This window comes from Sphaerodactylus townsendi, linkage group LG10 (genome assembly GCF_021028975.2).
Source record: "Sphaerodactylus townsendi isolate TG3544 linkage group LG10, MPM_Stown_v2.3, whole genome shotgun sequence".
Classification (NCBI taxonomy): Eukaryota; Metazoa; Chordata; class Lepidosauria; order Squamata; family Sphaerodactylidae; genus Sphaerodactylus; species Sphaerodactylus townsendi.
In genome coordinates, this window is record NC_059434.1 from 35,598,520 (window position 1) to 35,622,518 (window position 23,999).

Below are 23,999 nucleotides of genomic sequence, written 5' to 3' on the forward strand. Positions count from 1 at the left end.
ATGTGCACTCTGCTTACACCACCAGAAATTCCCCATTGGCTGCAATGGAACTAGTTCAAAGCAGAGAATCTGCCAGGCTCTTCAGCAAGTTCTATGCTGGAAAAAATTAATTGTTTTTTTCCCCACCATAGACTTCAGTTGAGTTTGCTGTTATGCCCAGCTGGCTCTGTGCTTGAGATTTTATTGGGGGCTCTGGTGGGGGTTTGTTCTGGGTAGGAGAACCAAATTTCCTACAGGGTTACTAATGAGTCTCCTGAAAGGAATCAGCCAACTTTGCTGAAGTTTGGATGGCTGGGCACTTGTTCTGTGGGCATCAGCTTCACCTTCAATTGGGTGCCCTCAGCATTTTTCCATCCCACGCAAACTTCAGCAATATTGGCTGGTTCCTTTCAGGAGACTTACCAGCAGTCCTGCAGGAAATTTGGTAGGGCAAGACGCCTACCAGAGCCCCTCCCATTGAAATCTCTACCACAGAGCCAGCTGGGTATTACAGCAAGCCCCACTCCATCCTACACCTCCCACTGCTTCAAATGGAGGGGGCAAAGCAGCAATTTTTCCCTCCAGAACAGGGGTAGGGAACCTGCGGCTCTCCAGATGTTCAGGAACTACAATTCCCATCAGCCCCTACCAGCATGGCCAATTGGCAGGTTCCCTACCCCTGCTCCAGAAGAACAGAGGAGGCTGGTTCTCTCTTTAGTAATCCATTCTACACCCTCAGCAACACCTCCACCTCTTAAAATGAAACCACTGTACAACAACAAAGCCTAATGAACTAGGCACACCACAGCAACCTTAAACTACCCAGGCGCAACACATCCAGCCAGGTGGCAGATTTGCCAGCCTTGACTTCCAACCAAACTATCCACGGCACTATGCCACAGCAACAGAAACACAACCCCCTCAAAAACCCCTCTAAACTAAAGGGGGAGACCCACAGACTCACCCAGCCCACAGCAAGACCTACCAGGAAAACAAACAGAAGTCAACAGAAACGACTTCTATAGAAAAGATAAACCTACAAGATAAACCTACATTCCTCCAAGGGTGACCTTGGGCTAGTCACAGTTCTCTCAGAACTCTCTCTGTCCCACCAAGCTCACAAGGCATCTTTTGTGGGGAGAGGAAGAGAAAGGAGTTTGTAAGCCATCTAAAGTCTCCTTACAGGGAGAAATGTGGGGTATGAATCCACACTCTTCTTTTTCTAAACAGTTTGGAATGAAAATAATTTAACAACAATAAAACAGGAGAAAATCACAAAATCAGTCTTTGCTTAAGTAAGGCAGGACTGTGTGGCCTTGGCCTACCACCACCACCACCACCACCAAACACACACACAGAGATGCAATGTTTTTGACCTCTGCCTTTCACAAAGGGAAATGTAAAAAGTTTTTTCCTCTCCTCCTGTCCAGCTGGGCAGGATAGATGCAATGCTTCAGTCTCTGCATTGCAATAAGGGAGAAGAAAATCAGCTCATTTTTCTTTCCCTTCTCCAAGGGGGAATGGTGAGGACAGGTGCTACATTTGTCATCTTTGTGATACAAAGGGGAGAGGAGAAAGAACTGGTTCCTCTCTTTTTCTCTGAATCCCAAATGAATAGGTTGAGAAGTGAAATCAGATGTGCTTATGATGCCACTACCTCCCTACAAGGTTTGCCACATCTTAGCACATCTGAAAGGCAGCAGTTTTCAGCAACCATGTTTAAAGGCTCTTAGTGCAGTGGAAGCGTGTTGGATCCATAACCTTTGATGTCGTTTTATTGTGATATTGTTATCACACTCCTTACTTAGGCAGAGTTTGCAATAACGAGACATAGCCAGTTGCTTACTGTAAATGAAGTTTACTAACTACAAGATAGGGTAGGGGAACTTGGATGCAAAACAAGAAAATATCTTTCTAACTTGCTAGTTTCATTAGCTAGCCCTCAGCTTGACTGTCACATGGCTAATAAGCTACTACACACACACACACACACACACACACACACACACACAGCATGTGCAGAGAGCAACAAAGAATATATACCCATTGTCTATGTGCAGATCTGCATGTATCCCATGCCAGGTCTGCTTGACCAATAGGGGTAAATTATCTGGTCACTGACTTCTGACCTCACTGACTAATCAGCATGCACAAAATTAACTCCTTCATTACTGGATTGTGTGACTGGCACTTGCCAAATACCAACAAGTTTCCAGGGTAAGAATGAGAGAAACCTGACTTCCAGCTGATCAGCTTAGAGTTGACTGCTGATACACCCCCAAAAAACTTTTCTGGGCACAGAGCAAAATTTCCCCAGCAGAAGGTTAGAATCAGGCACCTACTTGATCCCTCATCAAGTGACAATCCAGTGCTGTTAATTCCAAGTTCTTATGAATATACCTGAACAGGCTGTGAATCTAAAGATCTATCTTATCATAACCAGTCATCTTGCATCTCCTTCCTCCTTGCCTGGCTTTAGCTTATCATTGTCTACCCTGCTAATAATCGGTTCACTCTTTCCCCCATTGCTTTTATCTTGTGCACAGACTTATACAGTTATCCTTTGGGTGTATAAGGAACTGGGCCAGAAACCAGCTTCCTGAACACAGGCTATATAGTTATATAGATAAAATTGCCAAAAAAAAAATTGGTTCAAATTGTATTTTTGAATATTTAAATTCCAGTGTGCAATTATGGCCCATTTTTCACCCAGTGAATATAAAATGCTACATTTCAAAGAAACGGGTTTCACACATGTGAAGAAACTGTGCTTGTAGAATTTCCTTTGTTGTTTGCCATAGCTCTTAAAACTTGTGAAGCAAGCTTCTGTGTATTCTGTGTCAGATTTGTGACAGCAAACACTAAGAAGGCAGCTCTGGATGAGTAGATAAAACTGCAAAAGTACTCCCTTTATATTCCCTCCCCCCAGTCCACGCCAAATTTAGGCAAACCCTTAAAACAATGTTGAAAGTGTTGTTTGCCTAAATTTAGTGAGGACTGGGGGGATTTAAAGGAAGCCCCATGTGGAGCCCAGAGGTGAGTGCAGGAGCCACTTTTGCACCACAGAGGAGGCGGGTGGCTGTTATTCCGTGATTGTTCCCATTGATCCTCTGGTGACTTTTGCAGTGGGGGTGGGAAGCTCAGTGCAGAGGAGTCTGTTGGTGGTTTCCTCGGCTGAAGGTGCAGCTCCTGGCAAGTAAGCATTGTGCGGAATTCCTACAAGCCCCCAGGGGAGGGCTGCTGCCCACCCGACCACAATTGGGAGGAGTGGGGCTTACTCCTGAGGAAACCTGGGATGAATTGTACTGCTGGCCAGAACTTCGGCTTTTCCAGCAATTTAAAGGGAGCCTCACCCCAGATGCATTTGAACGTCCAAATGGCAATTCGGATTTGGGCATTCAAATGGATTCGTATTCGGCTTGGATTCGGGCAGGTTGAATTCCACCCGAATACAAGCCAAATCGGCTGAATTGGGCCTGATTTGGCCAAGCCTATTCATAAAGACTTCCTATAATATTGGGTTTTTAAAAACACATTTAAGGGTTATTTTATGTACAAGCAGGGGACCCGCATTTTCCCTTCTCCCACTGTTTTCTCTTTCCCTTCCCTGAAAGACCCCATACATTCCCTCATTTTCCTTCTTCCTTTCCACCCACCAGCCAACCTAACTTCATTTTCCACATCTTGACATTTCCTGCCTTTCCACTCTCAGGCAGCTTCTATCAGTTTACCGTGCTTTGGTTTGAAACTCTAATCCCTATACCAGGGTCTGCAACCTGCGGCTCTCCAAATGTTCATGGACTACAAATCCCAATTGGCCATGCTGGCAGGGACTGATGGGATTTGTAGTCCATGAACATCTGGAGAGCTGCAGGTTACAGACCCCTGCCCTATACAATGCTGGGTTTTGTGGGATGGCTGCTGCTGAACAATATCAACCAGTAAATCCTGGATAAGTCACCCAGTGGTTGCTGCTGGGCTTGACACAAGAAGTCCTCTCTTAAAACCAAAACAACCCTGGAAAGGGTTCTGCCCTTTACTGACAAAAAACAACAACATTATTTAAAGGCTGGCAATCTTCTTGTGGTTGCCTAGCAATGGCCACTGATGCCATTTGCTTTTTTTCAGGTACAAGTGCTCCTTCTGTTATTTTGAGGAGTTTTAACTCACACAAGATTTTTTTTAAGATTCCAGATTTTTATGCAAACATCTGTCATCTGTTTATGGCCCAAATCACTGGGTTAAATATCCATAGTTTTGACCATACTGAGAATTAGAAATATTGATTTCTTTATTGGAATTAGGAATACCTGTATTGTTCAAAATGGTAACAAGTGGAAAATTGTAATAATTATCTACATTTTCAGAGCACATACTACTCTATGAATTTGCATCATCACTAGATGATGCAGTTGAACAATGCATCACCAAGATCAAAATGGTAAACATATTCATGGCTGAGTGACTCAACTTGTGGAGTTTTAGTAAATGTTTTTGACAACAACTATTACATTATATTTAAGCTGAAATAACTAAACACATTACAGGGTTTTCTGAAGGACTACTCCAAAATTCTTGTATCCTTTGACTATGAAGGGATACAAAACAGCTTCAATAAAGGAGATGCTTCAGGGAGAAAGGTTAGACAGGCAGTCAACAGCTTTGACCATTACTTGAGAAGCAGAGCACCACAATTTATGAGAAAAAAACAAATGAAAGTTACACTGGAAGCAGCAATTTACTCCTGGGGAATCAGACACTAACAGCTACACAATACTGGTAGTTTCTGCACACCTCACTAATAACGTGTATAACACGTTATTAATGAACCAGGTTTCCCCTGTTTGCCTTTGTGTTGGAGATTTCATCCCTCCAGGAATCGATTGCAAATAGTTGGGGTTGCTGTGGCTCCTTAGGTTTCTCTAGAAAGATTGCCTGTGTAGCAATTTTTGTAAAACCCGTGTTGAGGGAAATATAACAGACTGAACCTATTTTGGGAAAGAGCCCTGTGCGAAGTTCTTCCCCAGTAGTTTTCTCAGCCCATTATATTTCGGCTGTGCAGAAACCACCACTGTTTTGCGATATTTGCATAATGCGCTCGGTGATGAATAAGGTCTAATTATGACCCCACATATTATGTTTCTTCCAAATGTGACAGATCTGTAGAAAAGTTCTCCATGCATATATAGGTCTTGTTCTTCAGGAGAAAGGTGATCTATATGTATTTACCTAACTTTCCACTCTCAACAGCTTGTAACCAAGGTAACCACATAATGATGATGTAGACTCAGGTTTTCAGTGTTAGTAATACCACTATGAGCAACAGAAGTACAAAAATATTTTTTTAATAATGACAATACTTTAAATTGCCTGTAAGTGTTTAATGTAAACATTTTACAAAGTAATCCTAGAGCGGTCTAATAATTCTATTGAGGTTTATTTAGTGGGGCTTATTCCCAGGAACATGTTTCTATGATTGCGCTTAAACAGTCTCAGGCCCTTTCCGCATGGGCTCGAGCGGGGGTGCGTCGGCATAAACAATGCTGACGCACACCCCTCCCCCCCCGGGACCGTTTGCATGGACAGTCCTGGTAGGGGAGCAGGCTTTGCACCGAAGACTAGCGCCCAGCCCCTAGAATGCCGTCCCTAGTTTCCCTTTGGCTTCCGCGATCACAGAGGCAGGGATTTTTTCCCGACACAGGCTGGAGCGGCGGCTCTGGAGTTTTTTACTCAAATTTTTGTAAGCATCATCTCAGCATAATTGATTGGATCCCATGATCCCTTCTGCTTAGTGAGAAAACTTCCTCCTGTGGAGTAAGGCTTTTCATTTCCAAGGATGTCATAGGGTCCTATCAATGTTTTATCCAGCCTTCCAAGGTATTAAAATAGCTGTCAGACCTTTCTCCCCGTAACTTGGTTATTAACCCTTTTATTTTGCCTCACTGGTATTATATGTTTTAATTTGCACTTAATAATTAACCACTGTGCTGTTAAAATGAACCTGTATTTGCATTCTATTTAGGGCTTTCCCGAAGGTTTTTTTTTTTTGGTACGGTGATTATGCAATTGCAACTTGTAATTAAGCTGCTGGGGGAGGGGAGGATATTCCAAAATATTTCATCCAGCTACTTCATTATTTATAGAACAGTTGTATTTTCAAGCTGATGACTGCTATTCACTGTTAGTTTCTCACTCACAAATGTTTCCATTCACTCCCAACCATTCTGCCATTTTAACCTAATAGGAGGGAACACTGTTAGGAATGAATCAATACCTCCCCTTCTCCCTTCCAGCTTTATGCCTTTACATGATGTTACCTTATCTTGATCTGCTCTCTTCCACTTTCATGGAAGGAGATTGTAGCCTTAAAAAAGTAGCTGCAGGTGGCAAGAGCAACAGCTTTTAAGTGGACACAAATCACATAAAGCAGAGAGTTCCTAGGGTGGGAGATCCCCACCCAAATGTCACAGAGAGTTGCACAAGTGGTGCTAAGGAAAACACACACACACACACACTTGGATGCTTTCTTGAAGCATTGTTTGGTGGTGTTGTATTTTAGTTCAAAATGTCTGATGTGTTTTATTTATGTATGTGTCTAGAATTATGAAATGTTAAACTCTGTGCATATACAAAATTAAAGACAATAAAATAAACAGGTGTCATCTTTGTTCCTGCCTATCTCATTTAAACACTTTGCAAACAACCACTGCTGTGAATTAATTTTCTTTTCAGTCTGCTACGCTTGGTATAGCATGAAACACATCTTGATGGTACAAGTTTTCTGACTCTAGAACGAGTTTCTCTCATACTGGCTAGTATCCAGAAAACATTTTGTACAGATGTATTGTCGAAGGCTTTCATGGCCAGAATCACTAGGTGTTGTAGATTGAGTTAGCGGTTGCAGAAGAGCCGCCAGGATGTTGGCTGCATTTGTGGCTGGCATCTTCAGAGATCCTCTGAAGATGCCAGCCACAGATGCAGGCGAAACGTCACGAGAGAATGCTGCTAGAACACGGCCATACAGCCCGGAAACCACACAGAACCCCATTTTGTACAGATGTTTGCAAGCAAAAAGGGTAACATTAATCAAATACTGAATTGGCTGCTCCCTTGAAATTTGTGGATATGAATTAACAATAGAAATTGTTACATTTATTGGGTGACAGTCTATGTGCTCAAAGACTCAGAGGCAAAATAATAGAGTATGAGGTGAGAGATCTAAGTATATAAAAATCAGTAGTTGATTAGGATACCTTCTGCAGCAAAGGTATCCCTTCCAGGGCAGAGGCAAATTGACAGAGCAAAGGTGCAGTTTATATAGGATTTTAACTATATTGGTTCCATCATTGATTATATTTCAAAGCATTCCTAAGCGTGTCAGAAGTTGCAATAAACAGTCATTTACATCAAGATTGTTCCTATCTTTCACCATGTACAGATGTCATTATCAGTACAAATCAGTACAATAGAATCCCTCAGTCATGTCAAACAGGGGTATTGGAATAATAAACAAAAGTATTGATGCATATACAGTATCCTTGAGAAACAGATTATAAACACCAAGCGTTGAGACAGCTTGGAGACAGATAAGTTGACTCTTTGGGGGTTACTGTTTGCACATCACAGGGACACAGTATTTGGATACTGGAGGCTGAGTGATATGTGGCCAGGGTCTTTCTTCATCACTGAATGAGGAGTTGACAGATACAATCTTTACTGTGGATAACAGGAATGGAAACTCATTCACATCATCCCCAGGGAGTGAACCTTAACTTCAGTATGCAGATGGTCTGTTATCAACTTTGTTGTGTCAACGTGAGATGCCTTATTAGGTCAGGGCAGGAAGAATGAATCACAGTCGTCTGACACAGACAGAACTTTCTAATATAAAGCAGAATCAAAACTCCTAATACAATAGCAATATAAGTGATAGATACAATATATTGAGTACAGGGGGTATATAAGGCATATTGAGTACAGGGGGTATATAAGGCATAAGCAACTAACTAGTAAGCATAATACTGAGTGGTACAAAGATGTGTAAATTCATGCAAAACTAAAAAAAACAACAACCAAGGAAACCTGAAATCTAATTCTGAGGTGACACTACAAAATCAGACTCCAAATCATGTCTTGTAACCAAGATATCCCAAGGCTGTAAGTTATTGCCTAAATCATGCTTGACTAGCAAATCCTGACTACAACGTCTAGTAAGCTAACCTAAGTACGTCTTACTGAAATAATAAAAGAAAACAAGAATCATGTATGTTTCCTGGGATGAATACAAATAGAAGCTCTTGGTACCAAAAATCAGGTACCAACAATCTGTCAACTTGCAGGGCAGAATTCCCAGAATCTAGAGGTGGCCCAAAAATTTATTTTATGGTGTAGATTATTTATTTATTGATGTGTTCAATTTATATACTGCCCTCCCCCAAGGGGCTCAGGGCGGTTCACAACAATTAAATACATTAAAACGTTAAACAGCTAAAACATTCCACCCGCACAAAAGTTAAAAGAACCATAATTTGTTGATGGCGTCAGAAAAAAAAATTGTTTTTGTTTTTTCCCCTCCTTCCCTTCCTTGTGCCCCCGAGAGGCCAGATGTTAATTTGTAGTGAATATTCAATGTTACCCCGGCTGGCCAAACGCCTGTTTTGCAGGCCCTGCGGAAACTCTGTATGTCCAGCAGGGCCCTGATCTCACCTGGGAGCCTGATCCAGTAAGTAGGGGCCAGGGCTGTAAAAGCCCTGGCCTTGTAGAGGCCTGTTGAATCGCTTTAAGGCCAGGGATCACTAACATGTCCGCCTCCGAGGAGTGGAGGGGCCTGGCAGGGCAATACAGGGGGAGACGGTCCCTTAGGTATTTTGAAGATGTATACTTTATGGTGATTCCAAAATTTACTGTGGGTTGCAGAGCTTTTTATGTATGAATAGCTGCGGCTGGATTCTTGAATAAAGAACTAAGTACGAAGAACTGAGAACCAACTTCAGCCTTATGTCCTGTTGCATCTTAGACTGTCATTTACCCCTACTATATGTGAGTAAAATGTTACCGCTTTACACTTCAGGTGGTCAGAGACACCCACTGCCATGCTGTCTTTGAAAGCAATTATCACTGTTTTCAAAATACATAGTTTCCACATAATAAACAAATAATGGGGTATGATTTATGACAATTGACCCAGACTGACTCATTTGGTTGTAAGTTCTATGGAAATTGTGCCAAGCAGTAGATTCTGTTGGCTATTTTACAGAAAAGTTGACTCCAGCAAACAGTCATCCACTCAACAAATCTCCCCTTTCGTGGAACTCAGGCACCTAACTCATCACACTAACTTCCACATTCAGAGGCACTACAATATTTGGCAGCAGTTATTTTTGGTTAGATAGATTGACGGAAAAGGGTTCACTCCTAGCTACTAGCCATGACTAACTGGAACCTTCATATCCAGAGGCACAAAACCTCCGATTAGCAATACTACAAGGCAATATCAAGGCGGTCTCCCTCAGCTTCTTCGCCCTGATTGTGTACCCTTCAGAGCAACTGACCAACAGCAGGATTACATGGGCCGCTTGTATCTGATACAATCTTATTCCTCAAAGAGCCAGCTAGCCTAAAAAGTTGGAGTGCTGTGTGGTTTCCGGGCTGTATGGCCGTGTTCTAGCAGCATTCTCTCCTGACGTTTTGCCTGCATCTGTGGCTAGCATCTTCAGATGCCAGCCAGATGCAGGCGAAACGTCAGGAGAGAATGCTGCTAGAACACGGCCATACAGCCCGGAAACCACACAGCACTCCAGTGATTCCGGCCGTGAAAGCCTTCGACAGTTTAAAACAGGGGTCGGGAACCCGCAGCCCGCGAGCTGCAAATGGCTCTTTTGAGCTTGTGGTGCGGCTCCCGACCACTTCCTGGGGAGCGGGGGGAATCCCCCCCTTTGCAAAGAGGGGGAGAAAAAAGCAGCGGCCGGCGGGTGTCCATCCGTCATTTGGGAGAAAGGGAGGGGGTGGCCGGGGCGCCGGTCTCCCTGCCCTGTCCCCAGCTGCTCTGGGGGACGTTTGGCCCGCCTGAGGGGCAGCGGCGGCTTCTGCAGCCTCTTTCCCGCCATGGCAGAGCTGGGGAACTCTCAGCTCTGCCACGGAGGGAAGGAGGGTTGCAGAAGCCGCCGCTGCCGTCGAGCAGGCCAAACGCCCCCCAGAGCAGCCGGGAGCAGGGCAAGTACAAGGCAGCCTTCATGGCTGCGATTGTGCGGGGAGGGGGGGGGTCGTCCACCGTTTGGGAGGGGAGGGGGTGGTGTGTTTTTTTTGTTAATTTTTAGTTATTTTCTTTTAAAAGTTCAAAATGTTAAAAATGTGTTCTTTACATAAATAAAAATATTTTTCTGTGTAGCACTTCATGGATTTCATAAGCAACACACTATAATTGTTTTATATACAAAGGGTAAAGGTAAAAAACTAAAATACACAGTGTTATCTTCATTTTAAATGTCAAAAAGTATTTGCGGCTCTATGTGTTTTCTTTTCCGTGGAAAATGGGTCCAAACGGCTCTTTGAGCGTAAAAGGTTGCAGACCCCTGGTTTAAAAGGTTATTTTGGAGGGTGGGAGAGTGCCTTCCCCAAAGAACCCTTATCTAAGGGAGCCTATTTGTTCTCCATTCTGTTTTTCAAAACCCGGGCTCTTCTAAGATTGGGGGAAGGAGTTGAGTGACATACAAGAAGTCTCCAATAGAGCCTCCGCACTCAAAACAGAACACCGCCTCTTAGCTCATAACCTAACGCTCCACCTCCGTCGTCGCAAATGGATTCCGTAACTACAACGCTCGCCGGAAGTCGAATGTACGTGCATGTAGAACCAGCCAACCAGGAGTTTAACGCATGCGTATAACGCTACTTCAACTGGGTGGGGCTAGGCTGCTCAACGAGAGCGGTGGTTGCCTTGGTAACCGTTGTTATGGCTGCAAAGGACGCTTCAGTGGTCATAGCGGAGACTCGTCTCTTTGCGTCTTAGACCCGACCGAGAAGGCATCTCCTCGCCTCACCCCATGTCTGACTTCAGCAGCACTAGGCGCACGGGGCTGCCCCGCGCCGTCCTGCGTTGGCTTCAGAGCCTCGACCTCACCGTTTCGCCCAGGCCCTTCCGTAGGTGAGGCAAGCGAGTCTCCGCCCCGAACCCCTCTCCCTGGCAGGCTTCGTCCTTGCGCTTTTTTCCTTTCAGCCACCCTGTACACGTTTACCCAGGAAGTAGCCCCGCTTCGTCAGGAAAGGTTGACTCCCGGGGCGATGTGCAGAGAGGATGCTTTTTCAAAGCCAGATGCTTAGGCGCACGGAGGGGGGGGGGGGGGGCGTGCGGCGGTGGCCGGGAAGCTGCTAGTAGAAATTATACTAGTTTTGCCTGTTTGGAATTCATAGTGGGCAAAAGAACAAACAGAAAACTCGTGTGTGCTTACCGAACATGCATCACAGGCATTCATCTTCCTGAAAAAAATCACTGTGAATGTTCCCAGCAAGCCTTTCCTGGTTTGGACTTCACTTGAGAATGACTGCTTTTCCTGCAAAAGGGTTTTTTGTGGGGAAAAATATAAGACGTAGGGGAGCGAGCCATGCCAGTTGTAGGGTTGCCAACCCTGAAGTTAGGAGATTCGGGAAGGGGGGAGGGATGTCAGCTGGGCGTCTTAACTTTGTAGGCTCCCCTAAATTTTTGAGAACTATGAGATGAAAATCTACCCTATATGTTGATCACAAGTCATCACGGTTTAGAGCTCACCCTCCAAAGCAGCCATTTCCTCCAGGGGAACAGATCTTTGTGTAATTCCAAGAAATCTCCAAGTTCCAACTAGAAGCTGGTAGCCCTAGTTTTTCTGTGCAAGAATAATGACCTAATAACCTTCTCTCTCCCCCACCCCCCCTCAACATATATTTGTTGGCAGGGGTGCAGGGAGGGATGTTCAGGCTGAGGCCCCCCTGACATATTAGTTACTACTACTACAGTGACAAAAAATTTCACTTGTCAGATTGTTCACCTTTGACCATCACAGCATTATTTGTCAAATGGCAAATTTAGTTGATTAGATAGTTACTGGCATTCATGACTTTTAATAAGATTATCAGCATTCTAAACTATGAAATATATCTACTGTGCTGGTACTTCCTGTCTTTAAATACACTATATTGTTTACTGACAGCATTCAGCGGGGTGTGAAGGGAGAGTGTACGTTGGTCCCCAAGGCTACATATGCCCTGGAATACCTCAGTAGAGCTGACCTCTCTAGAAAGGCCAGACCACCTTTATTTGATTTCTACCCCGTTTGTTGCTCCAAAAGGCTCTCTTGAACATAAAATACAAGATAATCAAATTCCATCCACTCTGACATACAGTACCACTTAAGGTCCCCATCCCTATTCAAAACTGGCAATTCTTAGTAGGCTATTGTTGGTTTTAAAGGTTGATGTGCCTGCAAGTTTTTGCAGTTTGTTAGAAACCGTGATGATCCGTGACCAACATTCAGGGTAGATTTTCACCTCATAGTTCGTAGAAATTAAGTTGGGGAGCCTACAAAGTTAGACCCAAATGAAAGCTGATCTAAACCTCAAGGACATAAGGTGCAGGCTTTGGGGATACCCTAAAATTAATGAGAAATGGTTAATATTTAATTTGCATCACAGACGCGTGAACCTTTGAGAGGAATGCCATGGTGTACCCTGGGGGGACATTGGGGTCTGATCCCCCAGGCCTCACTTGTAAGTGTGAGGTGCATTTGGCTGCCCCTGCTCCCAAGACAGCTGCTTTGCACTGCCTGCCACCGCCACCCACCTGCTTCCACCTGCTGCCTTAAGCTGCTGCCGCTCACCCACTGCTTCTGCTCACCTGCCAACCCACCTCTTCCCCAGCCAGTATGCTCCCTAGCCAGTGGGGCGGGATATTCTTAAGTTGGCACTGCTACAGATGGTCTCACCCAGCTGAGGAACACTATTGCTGCTGGGCAGGGCACTGGCGCCCTGCCACACTCACCACTGCTGCCTTGGAGAGATAGGCAAGAGGCTGAGGTTACCCTTTTCCTCCATTCCCCTGAGGTGCAAATTTTGGGAGCATAATTTCAGTACTTGCCCCAGGTGCTATTTTCTGCAGGTACACCACTGGAGGAATGGTAAGCAGTGCTATATTTTTTGTGCCTAAATATTTCTCTATCAGTTTTCCAAGATGGTTTCCATTTCTGTTCTGTACTGTGTAGCTGGTAGTGGAATTGGGAACCTTACAACTTCATAGATCTATATGCAGATGGATGAATAATTCCAAGCCGACATATAGTGCTATTGTTCTTCTTTTTTTGGAGTAGGGATTTTTCAAATGGCTATCTCATAGCTGAAATATTCTCTTGGTATTACCCAGAAGATATTCAAATGCATTCCTTCCAAAATGGGACATCTCTAGCTGCTAAACTTAGTAATTGGTCACAACTTGGAAAGGTGAGTGGTACATGCTGTTTGTGTAGGTCAACTATATTTCTGTATTATTTAAATGAGACATTAAGATGGAAGCTTTCCTTAGTTTATAGCTATGTTGTGTTGTGTTAATTGGGAGATGATACAAAAATATTGTAAATACATTTTTAAATAAATACATTTTAATTATTTTACTATCTTTCTAAATTGTTACATAGATTAGTAAAAGAAATTAGGCTATTTGTGAATAAATATTAATGAATAGTAGCTAGAGTATATAACACAGACATAGTAGTGCCATAATTTCAAGTACTATACCAAGTTGTGGTAGACGATGTTTACTTGCTATGGTCCCAGTGACACCCAGCAGGGATGTGTTACGATGTGTTCAGATTTAGGGGTTTATATTGTTGTGATTGGAAAATAATCAGGCGCTTTCTTTGTGATGAAGTCAGCCAGTTTTTTTTTTTAAAAAAGGAAAAAATCAGGCCTGAAATAGATTCTTTCTTCCCCTTCCCCATTTAATAAAGTTCTTTGCAAAGAGAAACCTGAAGCCCATTCGAGAGCTGATTGATGGAACAATACATTGTAAACCAGGAGCTGCAGAAATATTTGTACAAGACATTTATACAATGCTAACAAACAGGCGGTAAGTTACATTTGCCACAGTATTAAATAGAAAGTTACACCTGGTGCTTAAATACTGATTGTGTGAACTTTCTATGACTTGCTGAGACATTTAATTATTTAGTCATTCTTCTGTAAAATAGGTTAAACCATTCATCTGGTAGAACATGAATAACTAGTTGCATCTTTTCTCCAAAACTTCACTACTAAAATGCAATAAGTATGTTGAGCAATATTCAGAAATTTAAGCAGTTGTTGGGAATAGTTTTGGCATAATTAGTGCTTCCTTTGCTCCTGTGTGCACATAAAGGATTTGCGTAGCTCTGCTGTTGGAATATCCTGGAAATTATAAAAAAGAGGGTCTGGCTGTTTTTCTTTAAGCAGGATCTTGTGAACATCCAGAGCAGTCTCAACTTTTCTAGAAGCAGGTAGAACAGGATTGCATGCTTCTGTCAGCAAGTGTAGGTGGCTTTCTTTGCAGCAGCTAGTTCTATTGTTGGGATCATGGAATGTAAAGCAACCCCTTAGAGCCAATTTTACACATCTTAGGTGGAGCAAACATTATACAAAGCAGATAATATTATATTTAAATTATCAAAAGGAGATAATTTGTATAGAATGATGAGAATTCAACCATAAAGTCTGATTTTTTTGACGATTTTAGGTAAATAGGCTGTTAATAAACCTCCTCCCCAATACCACTTCTAGGATAAAACACATTCAGGATGAAGAGATTGACTTTTCAGATCATCTTTACCAGAATAGGTTACCAATGGTTGCCAGATCAACTGCTTCAACAGCTATTAAAGCCAACATTAAACTAACTGAAATAATGGTGGAGCCCAACATAAACAAAAACAGACAAAAAGTTAATGCCATCATCAATTTGCACCTGCAGCGAAGGCAGCTAGAGAGGGAACAGTATCCAGGTAAGCAGTTCTTTCAAAACATGCATTACAGACAGGATGGTTCTTCAGTGTTTCTGTTATTGTACTATTACCACTGCATGTAACGCAACAGTATTTATGCATTTGGCTACGAGAACTAATTTCTTGAAAACTAGTTAATTGCTGGCATAATTACAGACATAAGGATATTGTTTGTCTTCCAAATTGTTAAAGGGGCTTTTGAAAGCTAACTGCTATATAGATGCAGTTTCTGAATCGGAGATAGAATGCCAGAAATGTATTTATTCAATCAAGTGTACAAAATGCCTATTCCAGACGCTTAAGGTGGGCTGCATGAAAAATATTTCCTTATATATAATTCAGTAAGCCCAGATTGAGCAGCTTATGAATATCTTTGTAGGACATCACCATTCTCCGTGGTGCTTATAAGTCTTTGTAGACTTCTTGGCTTACCTAAGGTAGTAGAAAATTGCTTTTTTCACCGTTTTTACCACATATTCTTGAGCTACCATAATAACATTTTTGGTATTCATGGCTGTTTACATTTCGCCTTTCATTCTGGATGTCTAGAAGGTATACAAAGGGAGCAATCTTAAGCAGGTCTACTCAGAAACAAGCCCCATTATATTCAGTGGGGTTTACTCCAGGTTCTGAGGATTGCAGCCTAAGAAGTCTTCCATACAGAAATTGAACAAACCCAGACCTGGTTAGTAAGGTTACAGTTTCACGTGCTTTCCAATTATACCCTGGAATCCACAGTAGGGGCTGTTCTCTAACAATATGTCTGTCTTTCATGAAACTTTCTATTTACTTACGCAAATATTACAGATTCTTTAGAAAGGACAGTTTAGTTATGAAAACTTAGTATGATCAATGTCGATTATGGATGTTCTGGTTAAGGCTAGTAATTCAATCATTTTTTTAAAAGAACGGTTTAACATTAAACCAACTCTCGGAGCACGTGCCATTCGTCGCCCTTCTGCTGTGAGTGACAGCATAATTAATATTCAAAGAGAGAAACCTGTGCATATATCAAGTAAGTATTTTTTTCTGATATAAAATCTACTGTTACAATTCTGTGTGGAATTAACATGGAAGCACAGAAATCAGTGAGGCTCACTTCTGAATTAACATGGGTAAGATGAGTATGTACATTTTCTATTCAGATTTAGAGAAAGGCTAGTCACTGCTGCTTAACCTTATTTAAAACATTCGTCTCTGTAGGAGTTCCATTGTGGACAAGCTTATTAATTTATGCTACTACTAATTTACATTATAAATCTAGTGCTGCCAACTTAAAAACTTAACTTGATTAATCATCTTTTTATCTATTAATTGATGCAGTTTTTATATTGGCATATTGCCAATACTTGAGATACTTTTAATTTCATTTCTTTATATTAATAGAAACATAAGCTAATTATATATCTAATTCCCAAGTGTGGCCAACAGCTGCAGATACCTAAATCCACAAATCGGGGCCACATGTACCCCAAAGAGATTTTTCTGTAGGCTTAGAGTACTCCTTAGGTTTGCAGAAAAATCTGACATAAAAAATGGGGGGGTTGGGTCCCCCCTAAATAAAAAGCAACCTCTGTACAAATGTAGAGAATGCACTTACCTTTTGAAGTGACAGTAGCCACCTCCACAAGGATTCCCGATATGAAGGATGTATGGGAGCCAATACAATCGGACCCCAACCCAAGCTATACCGAACAGGTTGATGAACAACTAGAACAAAAGGCCACAGCTCACTACTGTGACTCAAAAAGCTAACTTCTAAAAGGCAGCAAGTAAAGATGTTCATGGCTTGGAGATTAGCTTTATATCTTGCAAATGTTTGCAAACTTTGTATCAGTCAACCTGACAGCTTAAACACCAGCATTTGGCCTTGTTATAAACTTAAAGCAGTAGTTTGTTTCCTGAAATTTTATCCTAGTGTTAGAAAGCAGCATGGGGAGAGTTACATATTGACCACTTGCTATTTTGTGGTTTCCAAGCTAATATCGAAAGCTTGAGATCATACCTTTGAATTTCAAAGCAATGGTGTCAAGTCGGAGGGAGGAATCTTGCTCTTCTTCAAGAATCATCTTTTTGATCATATTCTTAATTGACTTCCACTGGTCAGGGGGTCAGTGGTTCAGTTTCCTATAAAGTTAGCCTGTAACCACTCATTAGAAGTTCTTCCATGTATGGTCCAATAATACCAACAGGACCAGTGATAGGCTAGAGACTATCTTGCTATATATCCTACCTGTTGGTTTGTTACTTAGATTGATTTGAAGATGTAACATCCGCATCACCCCTTATGTCCCACATAGGCCACTACGCTCGGCGGTGGCAGAATTACTGGTGACCCCTAGCCCTGCGACGATGCGGCTGGCCTCGACCTGGGCCAGGGCCTTTACGGCTCTGGCCCCTGCCTGGTGGAATGCCCTACCTCCATCAGTCCGGGCCCTGCAGGATCTTGGCGAGTTCCACAGGGCCTGTAAGACAGAATTATTCCACCGGGCCTTTGGAGAGGCTGGCCGCGGTTCTACTGCCCCCCACTGAAACTCTGCCGATTTCCATCTTTGTCATCTTGGTTGGGCCTGCCGTGACTCCATCTGGGCCCGCCTGTTCCCTCCCTTTCTTCTTCTTTTATCTTTTTTCCTTTCTTTTAGCCTTAGGAATGGGCGCCTGTTTGAACTGCTTTTAAACTGTTTGAATTGCTTGGATTGTTTAAATTGTATGTAACTGCTGCCGGAGTTTTAATGTCTAAGTTGTGTTGTTTGAGTTGCTGTTGATAACAGCCATGTTGTTGAGCCGCCTCGAGCCCTCCGGGGAAGAGGCAGCCTAGAAATCTAAAATATAAATAAATAAATATAAATAAATAAATATAAATAAATAAATATAAATAAATAACATTCTTGCCCCCATGCCTGTAAGTGGATATTGGGAAACTAAATTATTTTATTGCACCTGGTTATTCTTTGTTGTATGCTAAAGCCTGAACATCTTTAATCTTTTTAATAAAACCTGTTGCTTTTATTCACGTGTTAATGCTGCATGTAAGAGTCCAAACCCATCATTGGTTAAACTGCCAGAAAGGTTTTATTCCATGGTCCTGGTTTTGGGGACAGGGGAATCACATCACCCTCGCAAAGGCATGGTGGGTCAGAAACCCCACCTGTGACAACAGCAGATAATAGAATGGTTGATGCCAATTTTGTGTTGCCAACCACCTGAATTGTCTTAAACATTTAATGATGTCCTAATACTGACTTCTGTTGAAGTCTGTATTATTTGGATAGTATTATAATTGCATGTGTCATCTCAGTTGCACATTCTGTTTTTGTTCTGCTTAGGTGGCTCTGCAGAAATCAGAGGCAAAACAGGGGTGCATTTCAAAACCATTGAAGTGAAACAAGCTGAGAGATGTCCCTTTGATGTGAATTTAAACGAGGATACCTATGTTAAAGGACTGCCAAGGAGATCTGAAGATATGATTAGCTGAAAGACTTATGACCCAAGTTTCTGTACCTCTTTGGAAAAAGCTAGAGAGTTGCAACACAATTTTTTTTACAGGAATCGTACCTTTTAGGCAGGTTCTAATGGAGATGTTCTGTTTAGCGATACCATCGTGCATCTGTTCTTGCATCCTGACATAACTGAATAAAACTGCTTCTTAGGACAAACAGTATTCAGTTTCTTTTTTAGTTTTTCTTCATTGTGTTTATTACAACCCAGGATCAGCCAACATAAGGGCACGTAAAACAATAAAAGTTCTTAACTTCGACTGTTTCCACGCAAGTCACTGAAAACATTTTAGATCAACCCCCACCTCCAAATAACACAATTTTTGTTCACACTCAACCTTCCTGGCTGCCATTTTCAGTTTTCCCCCTTTTTTCCCCAGTGTGTTGACAAATTGGTGCTTCTGTGCTGATTCCCAGAGTCTTCTGCAATCTGTGCTGTGAAGATTAAGCCCCCGCAAATCACAAAAATGTTCCAAAAACAGGGCGAGGGGCTTCTGTAGGCAAGTAGTGAACTCACAAAATGGCACCAATGAGGAAGTGCAGGGAAAGCGGAGAGGCATCTTAAAGGGACAGCACAGACAAATTAAGCCTTTTAAAAAACATTTCAGCCAGAGGCCCCTTCCGCACACGCAAAATAATGCGTTTTCAAACCACTTTCACAACTGTTTGCAAGTGGATTTTGCCATTCCGCACAGCTTCAAAGAGCACTGAAAGCAGTTTGAAAGTGCATTATTCTGCATGTACAGAATGAGCCAGACTCGTTTTAAAAGGGATTCATTATAAACGTTTTGAGGCTTCAAATAAAACTTTTTTTTTTTTGGGGGGGGGGGGGATGCAGAACCAGTTTTGTTTTCTGCCTCAAAACATTTTAAAGTGTCTCTGCAGAAAGGGCCTTAGTTTAAACACTAATTTTAGCAATACTCTGGTTTCTATTCAGATCATATAAATTTTTCACTTTTCCTATTGTTAAACTACCTCTATTTTTCAGATAAGATCCAAATATTTGTTATCTGAAAAATATTTTTCAGATAAGATCCAATCCGCTTTATATGAATGGGTCTTCCCAGGTTTTGGTGGTAAAATTAGGTGCCTCAGCTTATACTTACCATGAATGGTAAGTATCTCCACTTTCCATAAGAGTTGCTAAGGCTGTTTTTTTCAATCAGGCATATCAGCTTCTAAGGAGGAAATCCACAGAAGGCAAGCTTTGGAGTTGTATCTTCTTGTTCCTAGATTTTTTAAAAAATATAATTGAAGTTTTTGTAAGTCACTTTGAGCCACATTGGGTTGTGGGAAAGGGGGCATATAATTTCTTAAATATTACTAATGAAAAAAACAGCATCTCATACTTCATTTTTGTCTGTGTAAAAAGATATATTCTAATCAATTTCAGCAGTTTCTCATGTTTTAAGTCTATTTTTGCTTACCTTGAACTTGGAACAGTGAAATAAATTAAGCATTGCACATGCAGACAGCTTCATGAATTATTATTTTCTAGTTAGTTAAATCAAATTACCGTATATACTTGCGTATAAGCTGAGTTTTTCAGCCCTGTTTTAAGGCTGAAAAATGCCTCCTCGGTTTATACACGAATTACCGCTTACCAGCAATCACAAGCCGCTTGTTGCTGCCCTCCCCGGAGGACGAAGGGGAAACCCCCGCAGCCAGCGGGCTCTTCAGGCCTCTGCTGAGGCTGGGGGCGTGGCCTGGGACGACCTCCCTGCGGCTGCACAAGCCACTTGTTGCTGCTCTCTTCGGAGGGTGAAGGGGGAACCCTGAGGCATCCCAGCTGGCTGGGCTTCCTCAAACCCCAGAGGGGAGGCAGAGGCAGCCTGACATCAGGGGGAGTCACTGCCCAAATAAGGAGCTCCCTCTGACTCCCTGGGTTTGAGGAAGCCCAGCCGGGGGCAGGCAGAGGGAGCTCCTTATTTGGGCAGTGACATCTGCCCAAATAAGGAGCTCCCTCTGCCTGCCGGCTGGCTGAACTTCCTCAAACCCCAGCTTCCCACCCTCCGCTTATACGCGAGTCAAAACATTTTCCCAGGTTTTGGTGGTAAAATTAGGTGCCTCAGCTTATACACAGGTCGGCTTATACATGAGTATATACAGTATATATATATATTGTAGTGGGAGATGATTTTTCTGCTCATCTAAGATACCAGAGTTTTCATTTGATAATACTAGTTATCCTTAAGGAGCTAAGTTGGTGAACAGGTGATTAATATTGTCAGTGGTGGTACGTTCATAGGTACCGATATATGATTGAACAACTATTTCTGTTTTCAGATTGGTCTGGTTGATTCAGGCAGTTATCTACAAGTTGACTGTTTTCCCCATGACTGGTATTGCATTTTAAGATGTGCTCAAGTTGTACTGGTATATTACAATTTTAGTTCTTTTGTATTACTACTATTTTTGAAATAGTGAGATGGAAATATTTCTTTTTGCAATTAGACATTGATATGCGTTGCACAAGTAACTAACATGATAAGAAGTCAATATAAAGTATTTTTTTAATGAGAAGGGCAGTTCAGTTTTGTTATACAATTAAATTACATTCTAGCAAACAACAGAAATTTGGAAAACAAAACTGAGTCTACAGTGGTTTAATTGTGGCCATTATCCAGCACAGATTTAGGAGCATTTAAGCATCATTGATCTCAAGTCAACTTTTACAATACATTTAATTCTATATTTACACATTACCGTAACATATACTGTTAGGAGTCTGTATCACCACCATCACATCTAATATGTGGCCTTTCCCTAATATAAAAAGCATTCTTCTGCATAAATTTTATTCCATGATTCTTTGAAGAAAATACAATCCTCTAGTAACAAATGAATTCATTTTCTGTTCCATAATAAGGCACTACCACCACAAAGTTTTAGAACTGATACAAATTAATATACTTTCCCTATGACTAACCATGCCAGGATGCTATCAAATGTAGAAAGGCGGACAAAGTAGTATTTGTAGTTTTATTTATATCCCATTTCATGAACTGGGCAATCTTTGGGGTTCACAACATATTCACATCCATCTGTAATTACTTCCCACCCCCATCATGGAATCTACATAGTAAGGATGTATTGCTTTTGTAATTACAACTAATGATTAATTGTTTCAGTGGATAATTGGTACACAAAGCTTTCGCAGCTCTCTTTTCTGACTTTCTAACATGCTGTGTAAAACTTGTTACAGATTTCATATACTACTAACTTCTGGATTTTAAAAAAAGATGTATGGCATGAGAATTTAATTAACATATGTATGCATACAGAGCACTTAAATTGTATTTTTGGCTGAAATTTTTACCTTCAGAATAGTACCCACATTTTTCTTCTTGAGATTAGTCTCAGTTGGGAACAGTTACCTAGGATCATTTTGCCTACTGAGAAAGATTTGGCATGATCCATTTGCAGCATGGATTCCTATAGGGCATAATAAAAACCTAGCATTCCCTATTCTCTGCATCCTCAGGTTAGGATGTGCACACTTTTGTCCATTAGGGGGAATAGAAAGGGCACATAGACTTTACTTTCCCTCACAGGACTGAAGTGCTCTCTAAATATTGCAGCGGGGCAATAGGGGGAGTTCTCCATACAGCTAACACTTGTGACAGTGTAACTGAGTGTATTTCCACCAAAGGCTTGAACTGCAGATAGGCCTTTCATTAGTAATGTCCAAGGGGGGGGGGGGGAGGTGCTGCCATCCAGCTTGGTGTAGTGGTGAAGAGCAGGTGGAGAAGTGGGTTTGATTCCCCACTCCACATGAGCAACAGACTCTTATCTTGTGAACTGGACTAGTTTCCGCACTCCTACATTCCTGCTGGATGGACTTGGGCTAGTCACAGTTCTTAGGAACTCTCTCAGCCCCACCTACTTCACAAGGTGTCTGTTGTGGGGAGAGGAAGGGAAAGGAGTTTGTAAGCCTTGTTGAGTCTCCTTACAGGAAAGACGGGTTATACATCCAAACTCCTCCGGCTGCCCACACAAAAACTGTCAAAGGCAAAATGCTATGGGCTGAAAATCAAGTAGTTCATTATGGCTAATCCAGTCATGAGCTGAACATCAGACTATACACTTGTCTACTAGGATATAATAAAAGCTTAACTACAGTTGTCAATGGCAAGGAAAGGCTATTTTTATAACAAGATGCTTGAAGAATTAATATTTTTGTGTGCTCTTGGATGGTAAGAGTTGTAAAATCAAAAAGAGTTGTAAAATCAACATTCATCAGCAAATTTGTGGAAGAGCTACTGTAGTCTCTCTCTTCCCTATACTGTGTGCAATCTGATAAAATGTTAAATCTATTATTCAATTTTTATGCCACCATTGTTTTCCTAAGGATGTCCATAAATACAATGCCAATTCCTTAGACACAGAGGCCTATATATGACCCACCTTTTCAATCAATAATATAGTTTACATTTATATTATGTATTTTGGTAAGTTTTAAGCAGTTTACTTATAAGAAATTTCTTGGAAATTAATTTTAAAAATATTTTGTTCAAAATAACAATGAAAATATCACTAAATTAAAATTAAATTATTCCAATTATAAAATAAAACAACATTAAAATACCAGTTGAGGTGCAAAACTCAGTATTCCAAAATATTTACTAAATAATAATCTGTATTTATTATACAATTGTTTAATTTACACTTGTGGAACAGATTTTAGATTACTTCAACACACTCCACCATGCATAGCATCTGCATAATTTCAAAGGGCCTGGGACCAAGATAACTTTGAGTAGATTGTGGCCACTGTATTCTTGTGGATGGGATAAAACAAAAAATTGATCTAAAAACTAGGCTGGTAGTTAAGCAGCTCACAGTATCTGTTCAAAGAAGCACAAGTTACTTATGCATGAATGTGTTTCAAGATATGATCTTCATATTTTGTGCTATTTTTGCAGTTTTATAAGGTACAGGTACTTCTTCAGGTGCCTTACAAGTTTGTTCACAGAAACAGCATTTTAATCCTTTTTAAAAGCCCAAGACTGTCAATGATCTACATTCCTTTTCTTTGGATTTTCAAATAGGTCAATATAAAAGTGTTCATAACTTGCAAAAGTTCATAAAACTGTTCTTCAGGAAGATATAATCTCAAATCCTTCAGCTAATACAGGTAAAGTACTAGTAACTAAAGGAATGGAGGGTTTGTTTGTTTTTTGTCAGAACGGGTTGAGCCGTATTCCTGTTCCCAAGGGTGAGAAGGGATTCACTTTTGCCCACATCAATGCATCATTCAGTGAAATAGCAGACTTTCCATCTTCAAGAAAAAACACTGGCCCCTGAACAATGAAAGAAATACAAATACGCACAGAAAAAATATACATTTAATTTACAGTACTTTGAGACAAGAACCATTCTAACAGAAGTAAAGTCTTTTTCTTGCCTTAAATTAATACAAATAGATAAAAAGTCCATCTTTCATTTATAATAAGTAAGAAACTGACTTAAGTGGAAACTAACGCTTCCACCACCCCCCCCCTTCATGTTGTCATTCCAGTTTCCACAC

The 23,999-nt window shown here is 41.4% G+C and overlaps 2 protein-coding genes across 10 annotated transcripts in view; one reads left to right on the forward strand and one right to left on the reverse strand.

Annotated features, from left to right (window-relative positions):
• The first annotated feature begins 10,867 nt into the window (after positions 1-10,867).
• Positions 10,868-18,628, forward strand: SPATA4 (spermatogenesis associated 4). 6 transcript variants are annotated; one of them, XM_048509961.1, is made up of 7 exons: positions 11,015-11,119; positions 12,640-12,714; positions 13,364-13,440; positions 13,947-14,065; positions 14,752-14,972; positions 15,880-15,987; positions 18,299-18,628. In XM_048509961.1, exons 3-7 carry the CDS (start codon positions 13,375-13,377, stop codon positions 18,445-18,447), a joined length of 663 nt encoding a protein of 220 aa, XP_048365918.1. In that variant the 5' UTR covers positions 11,015-11,119; positions 12,640-12,714; positions 13,364-13,374; the 3' UTR covers positions 18,448-18,628. The 6 variants fall into 6 exon arrangements, with proteins under 6 accessions (XP_048365913.1, XP_048365914.1, XP_048365917.1 ...); XM_048509959.1 differs by having other exon boundaries at positions 11,016-11,119; positions 13,311-13,440; XM_048509956.1 differs by lacking the exon at positions 12,640-12,714 and having other exon boundaries at positions 10,868-11,119; positions 13,311-13,440.
• A 4,462-nt stretch (positions 18,629-23,090) lies between these two features.
• Positions 23,091-23,999, reverse strand: part of WDR17 (WD repeat domain 17) — a 59,616-nt gene continuing 58,707 nt past the window's right edge. For all 4 annotated transcript variants that reach the window (XM_048509511.1, XM_048509510.1, XM_048509509.1 and 1 more), the window contains one exon: positions 23,091-23,772. In XM_048509511.1, coding sequence (XP_048365468.1) covers positions 23,653-23,772 — 120 coding nt within the window. In that variant the 3' untranslated portion in view covers positions 23,091-23,652. The remainder of the gene's footprint in view (positions 23,773-23,999) is intronic.